This window comes from Abrus precatorius, unplaced genomic scaffold (assembly GCF_003935025.1).
Source record: "Abrus precatorius isolate BTA unplaced genomic scaffold, Abrus_2018 Scaffold3, whole genome shotgun sequence".
NCBI lineage: Eukaryota > Viridiplantae > Streptophyta > Magnoliopsida > Fabales > Fabaceae > Abrus > Abrus precatorius.
In genome coordinates this window covers 35,204,348-35,225,594 of record NW_020874373.1, presented here as the reverse complement: position 1 = coordinate 35,225,594, position 21,247 = coordinate 35,204,348, and the positions used below count along the sequence as shown (strand labels likewise).

The following is a 21,247-nucleotide window of genomic DNA, read 5'->3' as shown; positions in this document are numbered from 1 at the left end:
ACAAAATTTAATCTTTCATAAACTTACATTTTCCTTCTCTTTTAAACATAACTCATAAACATAACTTTAGTAGAATTTATATAAAATTCATCTAAAATTTAAAACTAAAAATTAGTTAATAATCATATAATTACTTTAAAAAGTTACTTTATTTATTTTCTTAATTTTACTCATTTAGATAAAACCTAAATATCAAATTTCATTTTATTTTTTCTCTCATAATAGTCAAATATCTTCATCAAATTTTGTGTGTTTATCTAAACATGTATAACTTTTTAAGGAACAATTTTTTCATACCAATACTTGTTCCTTATATGTTTGAAAGAATTAGAAAAAAAGAAAAGAAAAAAAAAGTTATATTTTTTAATTTTAAATAAAAACAATTATATATTATTTATAATAATAAATTATTAATTAATTCATTTATGCTAATATATTAATTTATATCCTCTTCTTCGGACGTAAGTTCCCAAGCAAGGCCCGAGAGTATGAGCTTACAACCGTTCTTCAACTCCACATTTCGGAGTCTGTCAGATAATTCTTTGTTGGGGTTCAAAACCTGCGCTTCTCGTAAGGTAGTCAACGACCAGAGTTCTTCAGGAATCTCTTCCAACCAACGGCAGTTCTTGATGACCAGATTTTGGAGACACGGCATTGCACCTTTCTCTAATCTCCAACTTTTGACCTTAACTGAACTCATCTTAAACACTTTTAGTTGTGGGAACTCTCCAGCGCCAACCTTAAGGTCATTTAAAACATCATTAAAATAATTCTCTTTTAGTTTCAAAACTTGGAGGCTGGCAAGCTTCCCTACAATCTTCATATTCTTCAAAAATATGAGTTCATTCACCGGATCTGAGAAATCTTGGAGGGTTATCTTGGTAAGATTTGATGGAACATTTGCGTCTGATGGAAGTTCTAGGCAGTTATTAATTTTGAGGCTATGGAGATTGGTGAGGTGGTTTAGACTAGGTAAGGGTTCGTGGGAAGTATTATACGAAGAAAACATTAATTTTCTCAACCTGGGAAATATGTCATTGTTTAGCAGGGACACCAAATCTTCACCCTCAAAACATCTTAAAAAGAGGGTTTGCAAGTTTCCCTTTATTTTCCTTTGTAATTTCGGTAGGATTTCTACCTTCCAAGCATACATCCTTATATAAAGATGTTTCAGTTGCTTGAGCTTCCAAATTTCGTTGGAGACCATCTCTGCCCCGCCTACATCGAGTGTTTCTAGATTCCTGAGGTTGCGTACAGAAGCTGGAATGCTAATCACCGTTTTATCTATTCTCAAGTGCCTTAGATGGATCATTTTCTTGAAATCAGTCATGGCTGCTGACTTATAGTAGTGTCCTTCGGTTTTGAAATATATCACGCGAGCCAACTTGAAGCTTTTCAGAAGAACATCCTCTGGGAACTCTTCCCCCTCATAAAAGAAGAACAAGGAACGAGTGCACAACTGATTCAAATTGTTTGTAGAGAAATTAGACCATTCCTTGCATTGGATGGACAATCTACGAGGGTTATCATTGCTCAGGGTATCCATGTCGTTCGGATCTCTGCAAACCTCCACAAACTTCTCTGATTTGCTCTCTGAAATGCAGAGATCGCGGAGAAGATCATGAATTCGACATGTCTTGACACGCCCATCGCTCTTCCTGCTTGCCACTTGCGCCAAGCTCCGATCCACTAGCTCATCCAAGTAGTACTCTGCAACATCTTCTGGTTCAGCTGCACCTTGGATTCCAGCTTCACGTGGTTGAATGAACCCTTCAGCCATCCACATTTGGATCACATCCCTGGCCCTGATCTCATAGTCCTCAGGATAGATTCCAAAATACAGAAAGCATGGCTTCAATCTTTGAGACAGGCTGTCGTAGCTAAGCTTCAGTATATCCATCACTTCCATCTTGTCTTGAGTAAGCTGCCAAGTGATGTTCTTGATTCTTGTCCACTCTCTTTGTGATTTCTCCTTCTTTGCAACATGTCCTGCTAAGACCACAATGGGAAGTGGTAAGCCCTTGCAACTCTCAACAATGGATTTGCCGAGAGGCTCAAGATCAGGAGGACACCCTTTATCTCGAAACACTTTCTTATAAAAGAGTTGCCAACTTTCTTCTTTGTTGAGGAAGGAAAGATGATAGGGAGATGTGGTTCCTACATAGTTTGCGACCTCCATTTCACGACTAGTTATCAGTATTCTGCCAATGCTGTGATCATCATCTGGGAAGGCATCCTTTATCTTGTTCCACACTTGAGTTTTCCATATATCATCAAGCACTATTAGGTACTTCTTCCCCTTCAAGCATTCTCTCACCTTTGTCTTCAGTTTTTCCTCACTTGTAGCAATAGCTTCAACTTCATCTTCCTTCTTCTTGAACAAATCATCATATTCCCATGTGGACAGAAAACACTTGAGAAGGCTCAGCAAAAGCTCCCTCGCTCTGTAATCGTTGGACACATAACCCCATGCACGAGTAGGAAAGCTGTTCTTCACTTGATCATTGTTATAAATCTTACGGGCAAGAGTGGTCTTACCCAACCCTCCCATGCCGACTATGGAAGCAACTTTGCGACCTGAATCACCTTCTTGCATGAGCTTCTCAATCACGGAGTTTGAGTCATTCACGAACCCCACTACGTCTTTTTCTTCCACGTCCTTCCTCCTTTCGCGGAGTGATTCAGCAGCAATAGCATCAACATCTTCACTTGTGGATGCGCCTTCTGTGATGCCGTATCTCTCCCTGTTTTTATAGATCTTATCAATACGGTTCTTGATGTTCTCTATCTCATCATTTACTTCACGAAGCACCATGACACGTTGTGTTAAATGGAACAACCTGCAGATTATGTTTCTGCTTCTATGTTGGGCAACGCTGGCAACATAGATGCCAACAACGTCCTCGGCCTTAAAGCCAACATCTCTGATTTGGTTGACCACTTCTTTGACAAGCTCGTCGTTGCGCTTACCAATGGAGCTCTTGAGGAAGATGTCTATAAACTTGAGTTCATTGCAGAGGGACTTGATTTTGTCCTCAACGCCCGAAAGCAACTTGAATTCATCGCGCAGAAGCTGTGACAAGTTCTGAAGGAGGGGGCTAACAACGGCGTCCGCCATATCTGTAGCACAGAAACCCAAAGAGTTAGGGAACAATGTTAGTGAAATAGAAGAAGGAAGAAAAATGAGTGGTACTGAGTGCTTGTATTGTTAGACTTTTGGCCACCTTTGGCAAGGACTTAACAGTGCCCAGGAGCAATATAACTTAAATTATTCTTATTTTTTTATATTTTGTTTATTAAAAATGATAAATAGAAAAAAAAGATTTTAAAATATTTGAGCTCAACGAGTTTTAATTCTACCAAAATCATGATTACGTAATTTTGTGAGAAAAAACTTTTTCTGAAGGTTTGAGAAGTTGAAACTGAAAGCACTTTGAAAAAGCTAATCCTTTGAACAAATTTCTCTAACTTATATGTTAGAACGTTTCTTACAGGAACATCCTTTGTTGGAGCCTATGAGCAACCTTGGGACCCCCTTTAACCACCATAGAAGACTAACTGTACTGAAAAAGCTACCCATTGAGGCCATCATATACTCATCAATGACCATTTTTGTCGAATATTGATTAGCTTAATTGTAGATCCAAAATTTCACTTCAGGCCTTGTCAAATTGCTCAAGTATTAATGTCAAATTTTTGGCATAATCTTTGGGTTAATTCTCTAATTATGTCCCAATTTTAGCAATCAAAACCATCAAGGGTTGAGGGATACAGTTACAAAATTCAATTGATTAAACATAACCAATCACCCTCAATCTTCATAGCAAGATGAACATCAAAGCAGGGAATTATTTTCAAAATACGAACAACTACCAATTTATGTAAAATTTCAATGAATCATAGCACGGGTCTTAATTTCAATTCAATCGTATACACATTGAATTGTATTCAGCCCCTGTACCAAGGAAGATATGAGAGGGAGAAATATGTGTGTGTTTATATGATCGTGAAATGCAAGAATCTTAAAGTTCTGCGTCAAGGAATCATGTTCCCCTTTTATAAACATGCTCAAAGTCTATTACAAGATATTTTAAAAAATCTAGGTTTACTTAACAGATATGAGACAAAATTAAACAAACCAAAATTTACTTAAACGAATTTGAAGCAGCAAAAAAAGTTTATTAAAATAAATTCGTGTTTTTTCTCTTCTTTTACAAGTGAAATTTAATTTAGTTGAATTAATGATTTTTAAAATATTAAAAATTAATAAAACTGGTGATAAAATTAACTGTTTATAGTCCAACAAATGCAAAGATTTTTATTAGCATCATTAGAAATTCTTTTGAATACGATTGGTTTATAAATAATGTAAATATTTTCAAAATATTAAAAAAATAAAACAACTTTTTAATGATTTTATTGTTGTGCTGTTATGTTTCGCAGATGGACAGAAGAACTCCCCAAATGTGAAATATTCTAGGAGTGTATATGGAATGGAATATAAGTCATAGAAACAAACAAATTTCATAGAGGGAGATAAGTTGAAACAATGCACCTGGAATAGCTAGACAGAGATCAATAACATCAGCTGCTATGTTGAAAGTTGCAATATGCAGAAGAAATATGGCAAGAGCTAATTCTCAGACTTGACAGTTGACAGGGTATATACAAATCATATATAGTATAAATAAGGTTGGAGCTACCAACTTGCCAAATTAAAAGTAGAATGGTGTGATGAATCTAACGCTTGCATGTGGCTGTGAGTGTATAATAGGTAGGGTTCACTTTTGGGACACAAGCATGTAACTAAACAGAATTGAAGGGCAAAAAGCAACCAGCATATATACTCTTGCGGTGAGATGATTCATGGAAGCAAGTTTAACAAAGACATCTCTGAAATGCTCTCCCAATTACTTTTAGAAATTGATGAAAACAAGAAGAGAATATTCTTGAATTGCTTTTTAAGCTATTCCTTTCCAATTCCATATAGAACTTACAATAGGTGCCGATTGAACTGTGGTTTAAACAAAGACACCAAGTTATTTTCATACCTAACGAAAAGAATAAACTGTTAGTTGTTTTTAGAGATTGAAGCCGGTGAAGTATACGTTTGTTCTATTTTATAATTTTAAAGTTTAAATTTAATTTTTTATTTGTCAGAATATTTATTAAGTTTATCATAAATTTTTAAGACTCTGACTTATTCAGATAGTATTTTATTTATTTACTTTGTATTGAGATTTTAATAGACCATTAAATATTTTTATTTTTTTTTATAAATAAGCTAGAAAATCATCTAAACATGTCTGTCTAAAAAGCTTATAAGATTTACATTTAACTATGTCATAAAAATAGTTTAACACCTTAAATATTTATAGTAAAATAACATGTATTTATTTATTACTTTTAAACTACATATTTCATTTAAATAAGTAAATTATTATAAATATATTATGATTGGTTTTTCATTCCAATCTACCTATTTTAAAACTTAAAATTGCAGCTCAAGCTCAATACGCAACACATATTCTACGAATTTTTTCCCTCCTCTTTGTCAGTCGAAATTCAATTTAAAATTGTTAAGCAATTTGGCAGGTGTGGTACGTGAACTTCATCTTTCAAATTAATTTGACTCGTGTATATTGAGAAAGAAAATCTTCTAATCTTCTAATCTATTATTGTCCGTTATTAATCCTACAATTGTACTTTGCTTTAGAAGTTGGATTTAAGTTTTGTTTATACCAGCCCATGTCAATTTTGGATTGGAGACAACACTACCATTTATTTTTATGGGTAACTAATGATCTTGCAAAATGTAGCTCTGGCTAGAGTAATAATTGATTTTCAAGCATTATGGCGAACTATCATTGAGAAATGATTTTAAATCATTCTTTTTTTTTTAAATTCTCTTAATTATTAAATGAAAAAAATACTAAATATATTTTTTATTTAATAGTTAATACTTACTCTATGAAGTAAATAGATATGAAAAGGCCATGGAAATTGCGGTTTCTTTGTGTTTGACAGTGGGAGAAGGAGGTGCCTTTTCACGGATTTCAACTGTAAAAGCTGGTAGTAAAATTTGCTGTTATGTTCTCTTTCCGAATGTTGTGTTCAAATGATTCATCTTGGATTAGGCTGTGTGTAACTTTACTTGAACCAAACAATTTGGTCAGTCAAAGGTATAGAAAACAGAGAATTGTTTAGAGTCTTACCATCCCTAAGCTGTGACAATAAAAAAAATAAAACCACACACTCATAATTCACCAAACTAGGAAGTAGGAAGCCTACCCATTCACTGCCTTTGAAAACAACCGTTCTTCAACTCCATAACCCCTTCCTAGTTTCAAAATTCGCAGGGTGGCAAGCTTTCCTAGAGTCTTGATATTCTTTAAAATCATAAGTTCATTGTGGGGGTATTTTTCTTTCAAGGTTATCTCGGTAAGATTTGATGTTAACGCATTTGTGTCTGATGGAAGTTGTAGAGAGTTATTCATTTTCAGGCTATGGAGATTCGTGAGGTGGTTTAGACAAGGTAACGGTTTGTGGGGATTATTATACGAAGAAAACATTAATTTACTCAACCTGGGAAATATGTCATTGTTTAGCAGGGACACTAATTCTTGACCCTCGTAACAGTTTAAAAAGAGGGTTTGCAAGTTTCCCTTTTTTTTCCTCTTCGACTTTGGCAAGACTTGTACCTTCTCAGCATACCTTATATAAAGATGTTTAAGTCGCTCAAGGTTCCAAATTTCACTGGAGACCGTTCCTGAAACTTGTACATCAAGTGTTTCTAGATTCCAGAGGTTGTGTACAGAAGCTGGAATGTCACTGACCAGTGCATATTCTCAAGTGCCTTAGATGGATCATCATCTTCCAATCAATCATGGGTTCTGGATCAATCATGTTTGCTTCGGTTTCGAAATATATCACGCGAGCCAACCTGAAGCTTTCCAGAACATCCTCTGGGTACTCATCCTTCTCAGAAAAGAAGAAGATGGAACGAGTGCACAACTGATTCAAATTGTTAGTAGTCCACCATACCTTGCATTGGATGGACAATCTATTATTTTAAATTAAGATAATTATATATTATACAAATACATAATTGATATATTAATTTATATCTTCTCCTTCTGACCAAACCGCATCTTCGCTTTCCCTGACAACCCCTGAGATTACGAGCTTACAACTATTCTTCAACTCCACCCTTCGGAGTCTGTCAGCTAATTGTTTGCGCGGGTTCAAAACATGCACTTCTCGTAAGGTAGTGATAGACCAGAGTTGTTCAGAAATCCATCTCAACAAAGAGCAGTCCTTGATGACCACATTTTGGAGACACGGCATTGCACCTTCCTTTAATATCCAACTATTGATTAGAATTCCACTCATTTGAAACACTTTTAGTTGTGGGAACTCTCCAGCGTCAACATTAAGGTCAAACCAAATCTCATGATAAAACCCTTTTAGTTTCAAAATTTGGAGGCTGGCAAGTTGTCCTACAGCCTTCATATTCTTCAGAAACAAGGGTGCAGATTCCCCATATATTTCTTGGAAGGTTACCTTGGTAAGATTTGATGGAAACGCATTTGCTTCTGATGGAAGTTCTAGGGAGGTATTTATTTTCAGGCTATGGAGATTGCTGAGGTGGTCTAGACTTGGTAATTGTTTGATGGAAGTATCATACCAAAAAAAAATTAATTTTCTCAACCTGGGAAATATGTCATTGTTTAGTAGGGACACCATTCCTGGATCATGGGAACTGGTTAACAGGAGGGTTTGCAAGTTTCCCTTTATTTTCCGTTGTGATTCTGGTAGGACTTGTACCTTCTCAAGACTCCTTATATAAAGATGTTTCAGTCGCTTGAGCTTCCAAATTTCGATGGAGACCATCTCTGCAAAACGTACATCAAGGGTTTCTAGATTCATGAGGTTGCGTATGGAAGCTGGAATGCTAAGGTCCATTTTATCTACTCTCAAGTACCTTAGATGGACCATTTTCCTATCAACAGGAGGTAGTGAAAATAGGCAGAATTGCTCGCATTTTAAATAAACAACGCGAGCCAACTTGAGGCTTTTCTCACCAAGATCCATTGAGTAGTCGGTCTCGTCGGAAAAGAAGAAAAAGGAACGAGCGCATGATAGATTCGCATTGTATCCAGACTCATTAGACGTTACCTTGGATTGGATGGACAATCTACGAGGGGTAGCATTGCCCAGCGTATCCATGTCGTTGGGATCTGTGCAAACCTCCATAAACTTCTCAGATTTGCTCTCTGAAATGCAGAGATCGCGGAGAAGATCATGAATTCGACATGTCTTGACACGCCCATCACTCTTCCTGCTTGCCACTTGCACCAAGCTGCGATCCACTAGCTCATCCAAGTAGCACTCTGCAACATCTTCTGGTTCTGCTGGACTAGGGATTCCAGCTTCATGTAGTTGAATGAACCCTTCAGCTATCCACATTTGGATTACATCCCTCGCCCTGATCTCATAGTCCTCAGGGTAGATTCCAAAATACAGAAAGCATGGCTTCAATCTTCGAGGCAAGCTGTCATAACTAAGCCTTAGTATATTCATAACTTGAATCTTGTCTTGAGTAAGATGCCAAGTGATGTTCTTGATTTTTGTCCACTCTCTTTGTGATTTCTCCTTCTTTGCAACATGTCCCGCTAAGACCACAATAGCAAGTGGCAAGCCCTTGCAACTCTCAACAATGGATCTACCGAGAGGCTCGAGATCTGACGGACACTCATTACCTCGAAACACTTTCTTAGAGAAGAGATGCCAACTTTCTTCTACACTGAGAAAGGGAAGGTGATAGGGAGATATGGTTCCAACATAGTTTCCAACTTCCATTTCACGACTAGTTATTAGTATTCTGCCAACGCTGCCATCATCATCGTCTGCGAAGGCATCCTCTATGCTGTTCCACACTTCAGTGTTCCATATATCATCAAGCACTACAAAGTACTTCTTCCCTTTCAAGCATTCTCTCACCTTTGTCTTCAATTTTTCCTCACTTCCAGCAATATCTTCAACTTCATCTTCCTTCTTCTTGAACAAATCATCATATTCAGATGTGGACAGCAAACACTTGAGAAGGCTCAGCAAAAGCTCCCTCGCTCTGTAATCGTTGGACACATAACCCCATGCACGAAGAGGAAAGCACTTCTTCACTTGTTCGTTGTTATAAATCTTTCGGGCAAAAGTGGTCTTACCCAACCCTCCCATGCCGACTATCGAAGCAACTTTGCGACCTGAATCACCCTCTTCCACGAGCTTCTCAATCACGAAGTTTAAGTCATTCACGAACCCCACTACGTCTTTTTCTTCCACGTCCTTCCTCCTTTCGCGGAGTGATTTAGCAGCAATAGCATCAACATCTTCACTTGTGGATGCACGTTCTGTGATACAGTATCTCTCCCTGTTTTTATAGATCTCTTCAATACGGTTCTTGATCTTCTCTATCTCATCATTGACTTCGTGAAGCACCATGAAACGTTCTTTTAAATGGAATAACTTGCTCACTATGTTTCTGCTTCTATGTTCGGCAATAGTGGCAACGTAGATGTCAACAACATCCTCGGCCTTAAAGGCAACATCTCTGATTTGATTGACCACTTCTTTGACAAGGTCGTCGTTGCGGTTATCCATCGATCTCTTGAGGAAGATGTCTATAAACCTGAGGTCATTCCTAAGTGAATTTATTTTGTCCTTCACTCCCGAAAGCAACTTGAATTCATCGCGCAGAAGCTGTGACAAGTTCTGAAGGAGGGAGCTAACGACAGCGTCCGCCATATCTGTAGCAAACAAACCCAAAGAGTTAGGGAACAATGTGAGTGAAAAAGAAGAAGGAAGAAAAATGAGTGGTACTGAGTGCTTGTAAGACTTTTGGCCAACTTTGGCAAAGACTTAACAGTGACCAAGGGCAATAATCAACGACAACCTAATAACAGGTCATTCGATCGATGTTTATATTAGTATTATATTTTTTCATAAACATGTCCGAATAGTATAGAAATTGTCACATAATCCAGCTATAAATCATCGTGGAAACGTTTGACCATGTTAATTTCATGGATATATGTTTGCCCTAGTGTGACAGATTAAAAATATACTTTAAAACTTAAAATAGGTGCTGGTTGAACTGTAGTTTAAAGTTTTAAATAGAGATATTTTTTTCCTTTCAAATACGCCTACCACGTTAACAAATTTAAAACACGCCTAATTTTAATCAATATAAATGTTTTTTGAATTAAGCTTGATTTGATTTTTTTTTTATAAATTACATTTGGTCATAAAGAACAAGGACCGATGTTATAAATAAATGCCTTGTTATATTTATTTCTATAATGATTAAACAGATTTTTTGGTGATTAAAAAATTTAAAGATAATCTAAAAATAAAAAACATTAACAACAAAATCTAAACGGAGTATATAGTTTGTACAAATTGAACCTTTGCATTATGACTAAGTTCCAATCCTCACTGATTCCCTTCCAAACTGAAGAAAATGAAATAATCAGAATAAAAAGAAAAGAGGGTATCAGGCTTCCATTATTTTTTGCCAGAAATTTTAGAGAAGATGCTAAAACATTATTATTAGACAACTGATGCTAATCCATATACTATTTCAATCATTGATTACAATATGGCCCCGTCCAGATGGCGATTGCTGGTGACTTTTTTTTTTTACCACTTTTTTGCAAAAGTAAAATGGGAATCTTAACTTTAAGATAGCTTTTACATGGTGGGGCTACATTAGATTTTAGATAATACAATTCAAAAAGAAAAGTACCCTCATACATTAAGCATCCACCAACGGGTAATTCTAAGGTGCTCATAAAAAATAAGGTAAAAATAACTTTTGAAAAAGTTATCAAAAATTGTATTACAGAAAATTGGATGGTTAAAATTAGATTGTTATTTAAAATTAGATGGTTAAAATTGTATTACAGAAGATCAATTATTTAAGTTAAATTTATAAAAAGATATATTAGTAATTTCATTTTTTTTCCTCAGTTCGTGACAATTACAAGTTAAAAGTTTATATTCTTCATAGTTATTAAAACATAATTTGTTGGACAATACTTAATATAACTATCACAAAATATACAGATTCTGAAATCAGTAATGCAATAGTTTCTTTTCTTCTTTTTCTTTCATTTTATCGTGTGAAAGATTTTCAAATGGCAGAACCTTTATCCAGAAGACTATAATACTAAAAAATTTAGAAAATATTAAAATTTTAAAATCTTATTTATATTCTTGCTTCATCGTCTTCCTCTTTTTCTTCCTCTCTTACTCTCATCTTATTAGCACCATTAAAAATTCATAAATGATAGAATTTTAATACAGACAAATTTAAACTAATAAAATGACATGTTTTTTCCACTTTCTATGGGTATCAAGTCCCTGTTATATTTATTAACATATTGGAACAACGGAGGATAAGTAAATAATCAAAGCTTATATGTACTTTTGTATATTAAAAATTAGAAAACTCATTCGTATATGACTTTAAAAACAATGACATTTAAAAAAATTTTGCTACTTTTTACATCGATTCTCTGATGTAGAAGTATCTATGCACAAAAAAAAAAAATTTCTACATTTGTTCTTTCAACTGATGTAGAAAAGGCTCAATTCACATGATATTTGATCGGTATAATAGATATATATATCCATATGAAAATTAGAAATACAATATAATCAATTTCCATTGCGTCACCCAGAAGAAGTAAATTAAGTGATTTTTTTAATTCTTCTTTTTATTTTTCTTTTAACTTTAAAGAAAGAAAAAAAAGTATGGATGGACAAATATTACCCAGGAAAAGGGATATTTTGAAAAAATTAATGAAGTTCAAACCAATGTTACAATGACATTAAAAAAAATTTCTACTTTTTACCTCAGTGGAGAGAACTGGTGTGGAAGTAGCTACGCAAAAAAAAATAAAATTCTAGATCTGTTCTTTCGAGAGAACCAATATAGAAAGTTGTATTTTATTTTTTAAAATTACGACATCAACTTTATGAGAGAATCGATGTTACAAGGACATTCAAAAATTTTTACTACTTTTTACATTGGTTCTCTGGAGAGAACTAGTGTGGAAGTAGCTACGCAAAAAAATAAAATAAAATTCTATATATGTTCTTTTCAGAGAATCAACTTAGAAAATTGTGTGCCTTTTTTTTAAATTACAGCATCAGTTTATGAGAGTTGTTAAAGTAATTGCATGAAAAATAACTTTCTACATCAATTCTCTTCTCTCCAAATGTAGATAATGTTCGGTGTTTATTTGAAAATTTCTAAATGTGAACTGGAATGACCTCGCTAGGTGGAAAGTGTGAAACAAGCGTCGCATGAAGTAGTTTTCTTGCATGTGAAGTTTTGATTTGTTTCGTTAAACAATTAAAAGAGTGTTGACTTTGTCTCTGTTGAACATTTTTCATTATGTTTTCTCGAATTTTACTTTTTTTCAATCACGTTTCATTTTCTCCAACCATGTCTCATTGAAACCCAGATTGGTGAAAATTATAAAGGAATTTCCATAGAAAAAATCTCACCTTATTTAATTTTATCCAACAAATTTTAAAGTTTAGATAAAAAAAAATCTGAAAATGAATGAGGTTGAAAGGAAATGAGAGAGATTACAATAGAGGAGTTGTGATAAAGATGTTGTAGAGATGAAGAGGAAAGAGATAAAGAAAAAGTAGTAATTTACTTATTTACCCCTCATTAATATTTTATTATCTAATGTAGTCATCTGTTCCTCTTAATTTTTACTCTTTTCACTAATCAATCTTAGTCATTCATTTTATATCTACAAATATCAACGATTCAAAGTTAATTTCACTTTACCTATTAAAAAATATTATATTTACTTTTTTTTTGCAAATAATAGGAGGAGCTTAGAATCACCTCCACGAACTCTTCGTTTTAGACATGATAGATACAGTGAATAAAAATGATATACTAAAAGGAAAGGGAATAAACTTGCTTCAAGATCAAGCATGTGTCAGGATGAAATGTGATTTTAAATTGGGGAACTGCCTCATATGCCACCGGTGATGAGAAGTAACAGGTTTGTTCTTCAATCTTCCTTCTCGCATATTTTTCTGTCTTTTACTATTGAGATTCATGTGAGATTAAGTTACTGAATTTCTGTGGTTGACCATTTATTTTAAGCAGGCTTATTTTTTTAAAAAAAAGAAAAATTCAAGGACATGACTATCCAAATTTTAAGTATAAAAGAAGAGGTAAATGCCAACTCATACATTTATGTAAAACACTAATGTAATGCTATCTGTAATGCTATAAGGGGTACTAATAGTGACACGTAAACTGTAAACTCTGTTTGCTTTTTAAGAGATTAATGTAGAGATTGCATTGAGAATGGTAATGTTAATAACATCTATCTCATTCTCATTAATGTTAAAAACTTTTATATATAAAATAATTATAAAACAAATATTTTATCACTAAAAAATATTAAGTATCTGGTGTAGACACCTATTTTTAGGTGTTAAAATAGCACTATTCAATACAGTGTGATATTTGAGAGATGACTCTTATGATTATTTTTTATGCTAATTATAAATATTTTATAATTTTTAAACATAGTTTGATGATTGATTTTCAAACCTGATGGAGAACTATTACTGATAAATTATTTGAAATCATTTTTTTTTCAAATTCTCTTAATTATTAAATAGACAAACTTACTGTGTATATATATATTATTTTATTTAAAATAATAAATATTTTTTTTATCTAATACTTAATTTATTAAGTAATTAAAAGATATAATCTATGTTGCAATCTCTTTTTGTGTTAACAGTGGGAGAAGGAAAAGGAGGTGCCTTTTAACGAATTTCTCCTGTAATAGCCAGTAATAATATTTAAGTACCGACTTGCTGTGGTTGACCTTTTCTTAAGCATGTTCCTTCTTGTAATAAAGAATTAATCTAAAACCTTACCATCCAAATTTTAAAGTAAAAATATAAAAAAGGAGTTAAATGCGAGCTTGCTACAGTATAATAGGAGGCACCGATATGAATATCTTGAATCCTACTTTTGATCTTTGATTCGTGCTGGTTGATTTAGGAGTATCCTTAATGAAGACCACAGCATCCTAAGATATATGTACACTGAAATCATTCCTCACCTTCCTTGTATTTGTGAACTCTTGATGTGAATGCAACCACCATAAGTCGCTAAATTGGTATTAATGTTATTTGATTGGCATTAGGTTGTGGGTGTAACTTTACATGAACCAAACAATATGATCAATCCAAGGGGACATCTACACTTTCCGAAGAACGTTCTCTTTAAAAATTAGCAGGACATTTTCCTTGTTAGATAAGTTTCAAAAAGACATTAGTAAATAGCAGACAGGTACAAGTTATTTAGTGGAATTTATATGACATTCATCTATAAATTAAAGCTAAATGTTAGTTAGTAATCATATAATTACTTTAAAAAGTTACTTTATTTATTCTTATTTTTACTCATTTAGATAAAATCTAAATATCAAACATTTTGTGTTTATAGTCAAATATTTTCATGAAATTTTGTGTGTTTATCCACGTGTATAACTTTTCAAACAATTTTTCCGTAACAATACTTGTCCCTTGAAAGAATGTTTTTTTAAAGAACAAAAAGAAAAAACTTGTATTTATTAATTTTAAATTAAAATAATTAATATCATACATAGTAATTTATACATTTATGCTAAAATATTAATTTATATCCTCTTCTTCGGACTAAGTTCCGAGAGTATGAGCTTACAACCGTTCTTCAATTCAACGCTTCGGAGTCTGTCAGCTAATCTTTTGTTGGCGTTCGAAAGCTGCACTTCTCGTAAGGTAGTCAACGACCAGAGTTCTTCAGGAATCTCTTCCAACTTATCGCAGTTCTCGATTACCAGATTTTGGAGACACGGCATTGCACCTTTCTCTAATGTCCAACTTCTGACCCTCATTTTACTCATCTGAAACACTTTAAGTCGTGGGAACTCTCCAGCGCCAACATTAAAGTCAGTCCGTATATCCACTTTTAGTTTCAAAATTTGGAGGCTGGCAAGCTGTCCTACAGTCTTCATATTCTTCAAAAATATGAGTACATTCCCCGGCTGCATGAAACCATGGAGGGTTATCTTTGTAAGATTTGATGGAAACACATTTGCGTCTGATGGAAGTTCTTGAGAGTTATTAATTTTGAGGCTATGGAGATTGGGGAGGTGGTTTAGACTAGGTAAGGGTTCGTGGCGAAAATAATCCTCAGAAAATAACACTAGATTTCTCAACCTGGGAAATATGTCATTGTTTAGCAGGGACACCAAATCTTCACTCTTATAACATCTTAACAAGAGGGTTTGCAAGTTTCCCTTTATTTTCCTTTGTGATTTTGGTAGGACTTGTATCTTCTCAACATTCCTTATATAAAGATGTTTCAGTCGCTTGAGCTTCCAAATTTCGTTGGAGACCATCTCTGCACCACGTACATCGAGTGTTTCTAGATTCCTGAGGTTGCGTACAGAAGCTGGAATGCTAATCGCCCTTGCATCTATTCTCAAGTACCTTAGATGGATCATTTTCTTGAAATCAATCATGAGTGCTGAATTATAGTAGTATCTTTCGGTGTTTGAACATATCACGCGAGCCAACTTGAAGCTTTCCAGACGAACATCCTCTCGGAACATTTCCCCCTCAGAAAAGAAGAACAAGGAACGAGTGCACAACTGATTCAAATTGTTTGTAGAGAAATTAGACCATTCCTTGCATTGGATGGACAATCTACGAGGATTAGCATTGCTCACGGTATCCATGTCGTTGGGATCTCTGCAAACCTCCATAAACTTCTCTGATTTGCTCTCTGAAATGCAGAGATCGCGGAGAAGATCATGAATTTGACATGTCTTGACACGCCCATCGCTCTTCCTGCTTGCCACTTGCACCAGGCTGCGATCCACTAGCTCATCCAAGTAATACTCTGCAACATCTTCTGGTTCAGCTGCACCTTGGATTCTAGCTTCTTGCGGTTGAATGAACCCTTCAGCAATCCACATTTGGATCACATCCCTCGCCCTGATCTCATAGTCCTCGGGATAGATTCCAAAATACAGAAAGCATGGTTTCAATCTTTGAGGCAGGCTGTCGTAGCTAAGCTTTAGTATATCCATCACTTTCATTTTGTCTTGAGTAAGATCCCAAGTGATCTTCTTGATTCTTGTCCACTCTCTTACTGACTTCTCTTTCTTCGACGCATGTCCAGCCAAGACCACAATGGCAAGTGGCAAGCCCTTGCAAGTCTCAACAATGGATCTACCGAGAGGCTCGAGATCTGACGGACACTCATTACCTCGAAACACTTTCTTAGAGAAGAGATGCCAACTTTCTTCTACATTGAGAAAGGGAAGGTGGTAGGGAGATACGGTTCCAACATAGTTTGCGACTTCCATTTCACGACTAGTTATCAGTATTCTGCCAACGCTGCCATCATCATCGTCTGGGAAGGCATCCTCTATGCTGTTCCACACTTCAATTTTCCATATATCATCAAGCACTACAAGGTACTTCTTCCCCTTCAAGCATTCTCTCACCTTTGTCTTCAATTTTTCCTCACTTCCAGCAATATCTTCAACTTCATCTTCCTTCTTCTTGAACAAACCATCATATTCAGAGATGGACAGCAAACACTTGAGAAGGCTCAGCAAAAGTTCCCTCGCTCTATAATCGTTGGACACATAACCCCATGCACGAAGAGGAAAGCAGTTCTTCACTTGTTCGTTGTTATAAATCTTTCGGGCAAAAGTGGTCTTACCCAACCCTCCCATGCCGATTATGGAAGCAACTTTGCGACCTGAATCACCCTCTTCCACGAGCTTCTTAATCACGAAGTTTAAGTCATTCACGAACCCCACTACGTCTTTTTCTTCCACGTCCTTCCTCCTTTCGCGGAGTGATTCAGCAGCAGCAATAGCATCAACATCTTCACCTGTGGATGCACGTTCTGTGATACAGTATCTCTCCCTGTTTTTATAGATCTCTTCAATACGGTTCTTGATCTTCTCTATCTCATCATTGACTTCGTGAAGCACCATGAAACGTTCTTTTAAGTGGAATAACTTGCTCACTGTGTTTCTGCTTCTATGTTCGGCAATTCTGGCAACGTAGATGTCAACAACATCCTCGGCCTTAAAGGCGACGTCTCTGATTTGGTTGACCACTTCTTTGACAAGCTCGTCGTTGCGGTTACCCATGGATCTCTTGAGGAAGATGTCTATAAACCTGAGGTCATTCCTAAGTGAATTGATTCTGTCCTTCACGCCCGAAAGCAACTTGAATTCATCGCCCAGAAGCTGTGACAAGTTCTGAAGGAGGGAGCTAACGACAGTGTCCGCCATATCTGTAGCAAACAAACCCAAAGAGTTAGGGAACAATGTGAGTGAAAAAGAAGAAGGAAGAAAAATGAGTGGCACTGAGTGCTTGTATTGTTAGACTTTTGGCCAACTTTGGCATAAACTTAACAGTGACCAAGGGCAATAATCAACGACAACATAATAACAGGTCATTTGATCGATGTTTATATTAGTATTATATTTTTTCCTAAACATGTCCGAATAGTATAGAAATTGTCACATAATCCAGCTATAAATCATCGTGGAAACGTTTGACCATGTTAATTTCATGGATATATGTTTGCCTTAGTGGGACAGATTAAAAATGTATTTTAAAACTTAAAATAGTGCTGGTTGAACTGTAGTTTAAAGTTTTAAATATATATATTTTCTTCCTTTCAAATACGCTACCACATTAACAAATTTAAAACAGGCCTAATTAATATTAATCAATATAAATGTTTTTTTGAATTAAGCTTGATTTTTTTTTTAAATTACATTTGGTCATAAAGAACAAGGACTGATATTATAAATAAATGCCTTGTTATATTTTTTTTCTATAATGATTAAACTTAGATTTTTTTGTGATTAAAAAATTTAAAGATAATCTAAAAATAAAAACATTAACAGCAAAAATAACAACAAAATCTAAACAGAGTATATAGTTTGTACAAAATTGAACCTTTTCATTATGACTAAGTTCCAATCCTCACTGATTCCCTTCCAAACTCAAGAAAATGAAATAATCAGATTAAAAAGAAAAGAGGGTATCAGGCTACCATTATTTGGGATTTGGTTATTTTTTTTTGCCAGAAATTTTAGAGAAGATGCTAAAACATTATTATTAGACAACTGATGCTAATCCATATACTATTTCAATTATTGATTACAATATGGCCCCGTCCAGATGGCGATTGCTGGTGGCCTTTTATTTTTTACCACTATGCAAAAGTAAAATGGGAATCTTAACTTTAAGGTAGCTTTTACATGGTGGGGCTCCATTAGATAATACAATTCAAAAAGAAAAGTACCCTCGTACATTAAGCATCCACCAACTCTTCGTTTTAGACATGATAGATACAGTGAATAAAAAGTTATACTAAAAGGAAAAGGAATAAACTTGCTGGAGAAACAAATATTTATATTATTTCTTGATTTTCTGAAAATTATTGTTGTATAGATTTTATTTAATAACATGATGATATTTATGAAAATTGTGAAAGGAGCTGACTTGTTTGACAATTATAAATTATGATAAAAAAAGTGATTATAAAATTCTTATCGTTGGAAATGAATTTGGTAAATATTCTCAAAATAATTTTGCAAAACATATGTTAGAGAATCCTAGGATCATAATTAGTTAGATCGAAAAAAGAGAGATATTCATTAGAAATTAATCATTAGAAAAATTAATTTTTATCTCATTCCCACCATAATTGGTCATGCATCCACAGTGAAGCAAATAAACCATTTCTTGATTTTCGTACTCTTAAAGTCTGATACTTAGGCACATTTTCAATACGGTCCTACCTGCGATGCAATCAATGCTGACGCGGGCACTCCAGAAGCAAACAATTGCATGAACTACAGCATAATAATAATCGATTCCATGAATTGTTTGTCATTTCATTCCAACACCCTTGAAGTATGTGATTATTTTTCATTATATTTATCACTTTTAAAATGGCTAATCAGAGGATCGATGCATACACTGCTTCACTGCCCAAGGTTAGCCTCTCTACAATAAATTGGCGGTCTATATAGTATATTTGTTATCGAAGAACATAACTTCATGAGAAATTAGCACGTTGGTATTTTAAAAGCATATTTAAATTTTAGTTATCATAATAGTCAGCTAACTTTGGCTCTGTAGAGAGCTTGAGTTTATAACCGTTCTTCAACTTCACACCTCGGAGTCTGTCAGCTATTGCTTTTCTGGGGTTCAAAACATGCACTTCTCGTAAGGTAGTCAAGGACCAGAGTTGTTCAGGAAACTCTTCCAACGCATAGCAGTTCTTGATGACCAGATTTTGAAGACACGGCATTGCACCTTTCTCTAATCTCCAACTTTTGACCCTCATTTTACTCATCTGAAACACTTTAAGTCGTGGGAACTCTCCAGCGCCAACATTAAGGTCATTTAGTTTATCACCAACATGAAGCCCTTTTAGTTTCAAAATTTGGAGGCTGGCAAGCTGTCCTACAGTCTTCATATTCAAAAACATGAGTTCATCCTTTTTGTGTGATTGTATCAAGGTTATCTTGGTCAGATTTGATGGAACCACATTTGCGTCTGATGGAAATTCTAGGGAGTTATTCACTTTAAGGCTATGGAGATTGCTGAGGTGGTTTAGACTTGGTAATGGTATGTGGGAAGTATCATACAAAATAAACATTAATTTTCTCAACCTGGGAAATATGTCAGTTTTTAGTGGGGACACAATTCCTTGACCATCAGGACACGCTAACAGGAGGGTTTGCAGGTTTCCCTTTATTTTCCTTTGTGATTTTGGTGGGATTTGTACATGGCAAGCATCCTTTATATAAACATGTGTCAGTCGCTTGAGCTTCCAAATTTCCTTGGAGACCATCTTTGCACAGTATACATATCAAGCTTTTCAAGATTCCTGAGGTTGCGTACAGAAGCCGGAATGCTACTCACCTTTACATCTATTCTCAAGTACTTTAAATGGATCATCGTCTTCCAATCAATCATGAGTGCTTCGGTTTTGAAATATATCACGCGATCCAACTTGAAGCTTTTCAGAAGAAGATCCTTTTGGGTACTCATCCTTCTCAGAAAAGAAGAAGATGGAACGAGTGCACAACTGATTCAAATTGTTAGTAGAGACATTAGACCATTCCTTGTATTGGATGGACAATCTACTTGGGTTAGCATTGCTCAGGCTATCCATGTTGTCGGCCTATGTGCAAACCTCCATAAACTTCTCAGATTTGCTCTCTGATATGCAGGATCGCGAAGAAAATCATGAGCTCGACTTGTCTTGACACGCCCATCACTCTTCCTACTTGCCACTTGCACCAAGCTGCCATCCACTGGCTCATCCAAGTAGTACTCTGGAACATCTTCTGTTTCCGCTGCACTTGAGATGATTGCAAGTAGTACTCTGCAACATCTTCTGGTTCCGCTGCACTTGAGATGATTCCAGCTTCATGTGGTTGAATGAACCCTGCCATCCACATTTCGATCACATCCCTCGCCCTGATCTCGTAGTCCTCAAGATAGATTCCAAAATACAGAAAGCATGGCTTCAATCTTTGAGGCAGGCTGTCGTAGCTAAGCGAATTTTGGGTCATTCGTCTCCTTCCCCGCCCTTCTGCTCTCCCACATCCAACATTGTCTCTCCAACCTCCATATCCAACCTTCCTTTTCCTCTTCCAATTCTTCTCTTCTTTCCCCAACTTCCTCTCCTCCATTCTTACCCTATATACAACTCCCCACCCTCATCTCCACTCCAATACTCACTTTCCCTCTTTTTTTCATACTTAATTCTTTCTTTCCTTTTCTTTCTACTTCTATATCACCCAATCTCTCTAGCTCCTTCTTCCTTCACACTTAGCTCTCTCTCCTTCTTTCTTTTCACCAGAAAAAATAATAATGTAAAATTTACTTAAATTAACTAAATTTGTTTAAACGAATTTTACTTAAAAAATTTGTTATTTTTTCTACTTTTACTTAAGTGATTAGTATATTTTAATTTAAATAAATTATTTTTGTTTAAATGAAAATAAAATTAGACATTTAATGCAATCTATGACTATATATAAGGTACTAAATTGACATGTCACTATAAACTCTTTGCATTTTAAGAGATTAT

General features: G+C 35.0%; 3 protein-coding genes across 3 annotated transcripts; all 3 read right to left on the bottom strand.

Annotated features, from left to right (window-relative positions):
- Positions 1–436: 436 nt before the first annotated feature.
- On the bottom strand, positions 437–3,118 carry LOC113862575 (putative disease resistance RPP13-like protein 3). Its single transcript, XM_027495655.1, has one exon. The coding sequence runs from the start codon at positions 3,116–3,118 to the stop codon at positions 437–439; it is 2,682 nt and encodes an 893-aa protein (XP_027351456.1).
- Positions 3,119–6,560: 3,442 nt separating this feature from the next.
- On the bottom strand, positions 6,561–9,943 carry LOC113863426 (disease resistance protein RPP13-like). The gene is made up of 2 exons (XM_027496999.1): positions 9,924–9,943; positions 6,561–9,806 (listed from the first exon to the last, which is right to left on the bottom strand). The coding sequence occupies exon 2, from the start codon at positions 9,802–9,804 to the stop codon at positions 7,117–7,119; it is 2,688 nt and encodes an 895-aa protein (XP_027352800.1). The 5' UTR covers positions 9,805–9,806; positions 9,924–9,943; the 3' UTR covers positions 6,561–7,116.
- Positions 9,944–14,753: 4,810 nt separating this feature from the next.
- Positions 14,754–17,414, bottom strand: LOC113862574 (disease resistance protein RPP13-like). Its single transcript, XM_027495654.1, has one exon. The coding sequence runs from the start codon at positions 17,412–17,414 to the stop codon at positions 14,754–14,756; it is 2,661 nt and encodes an 886-aa protein (XP_027351455.1).
- Positions 17,415–21,247: the final 3,833 nt, after the last annotated feature.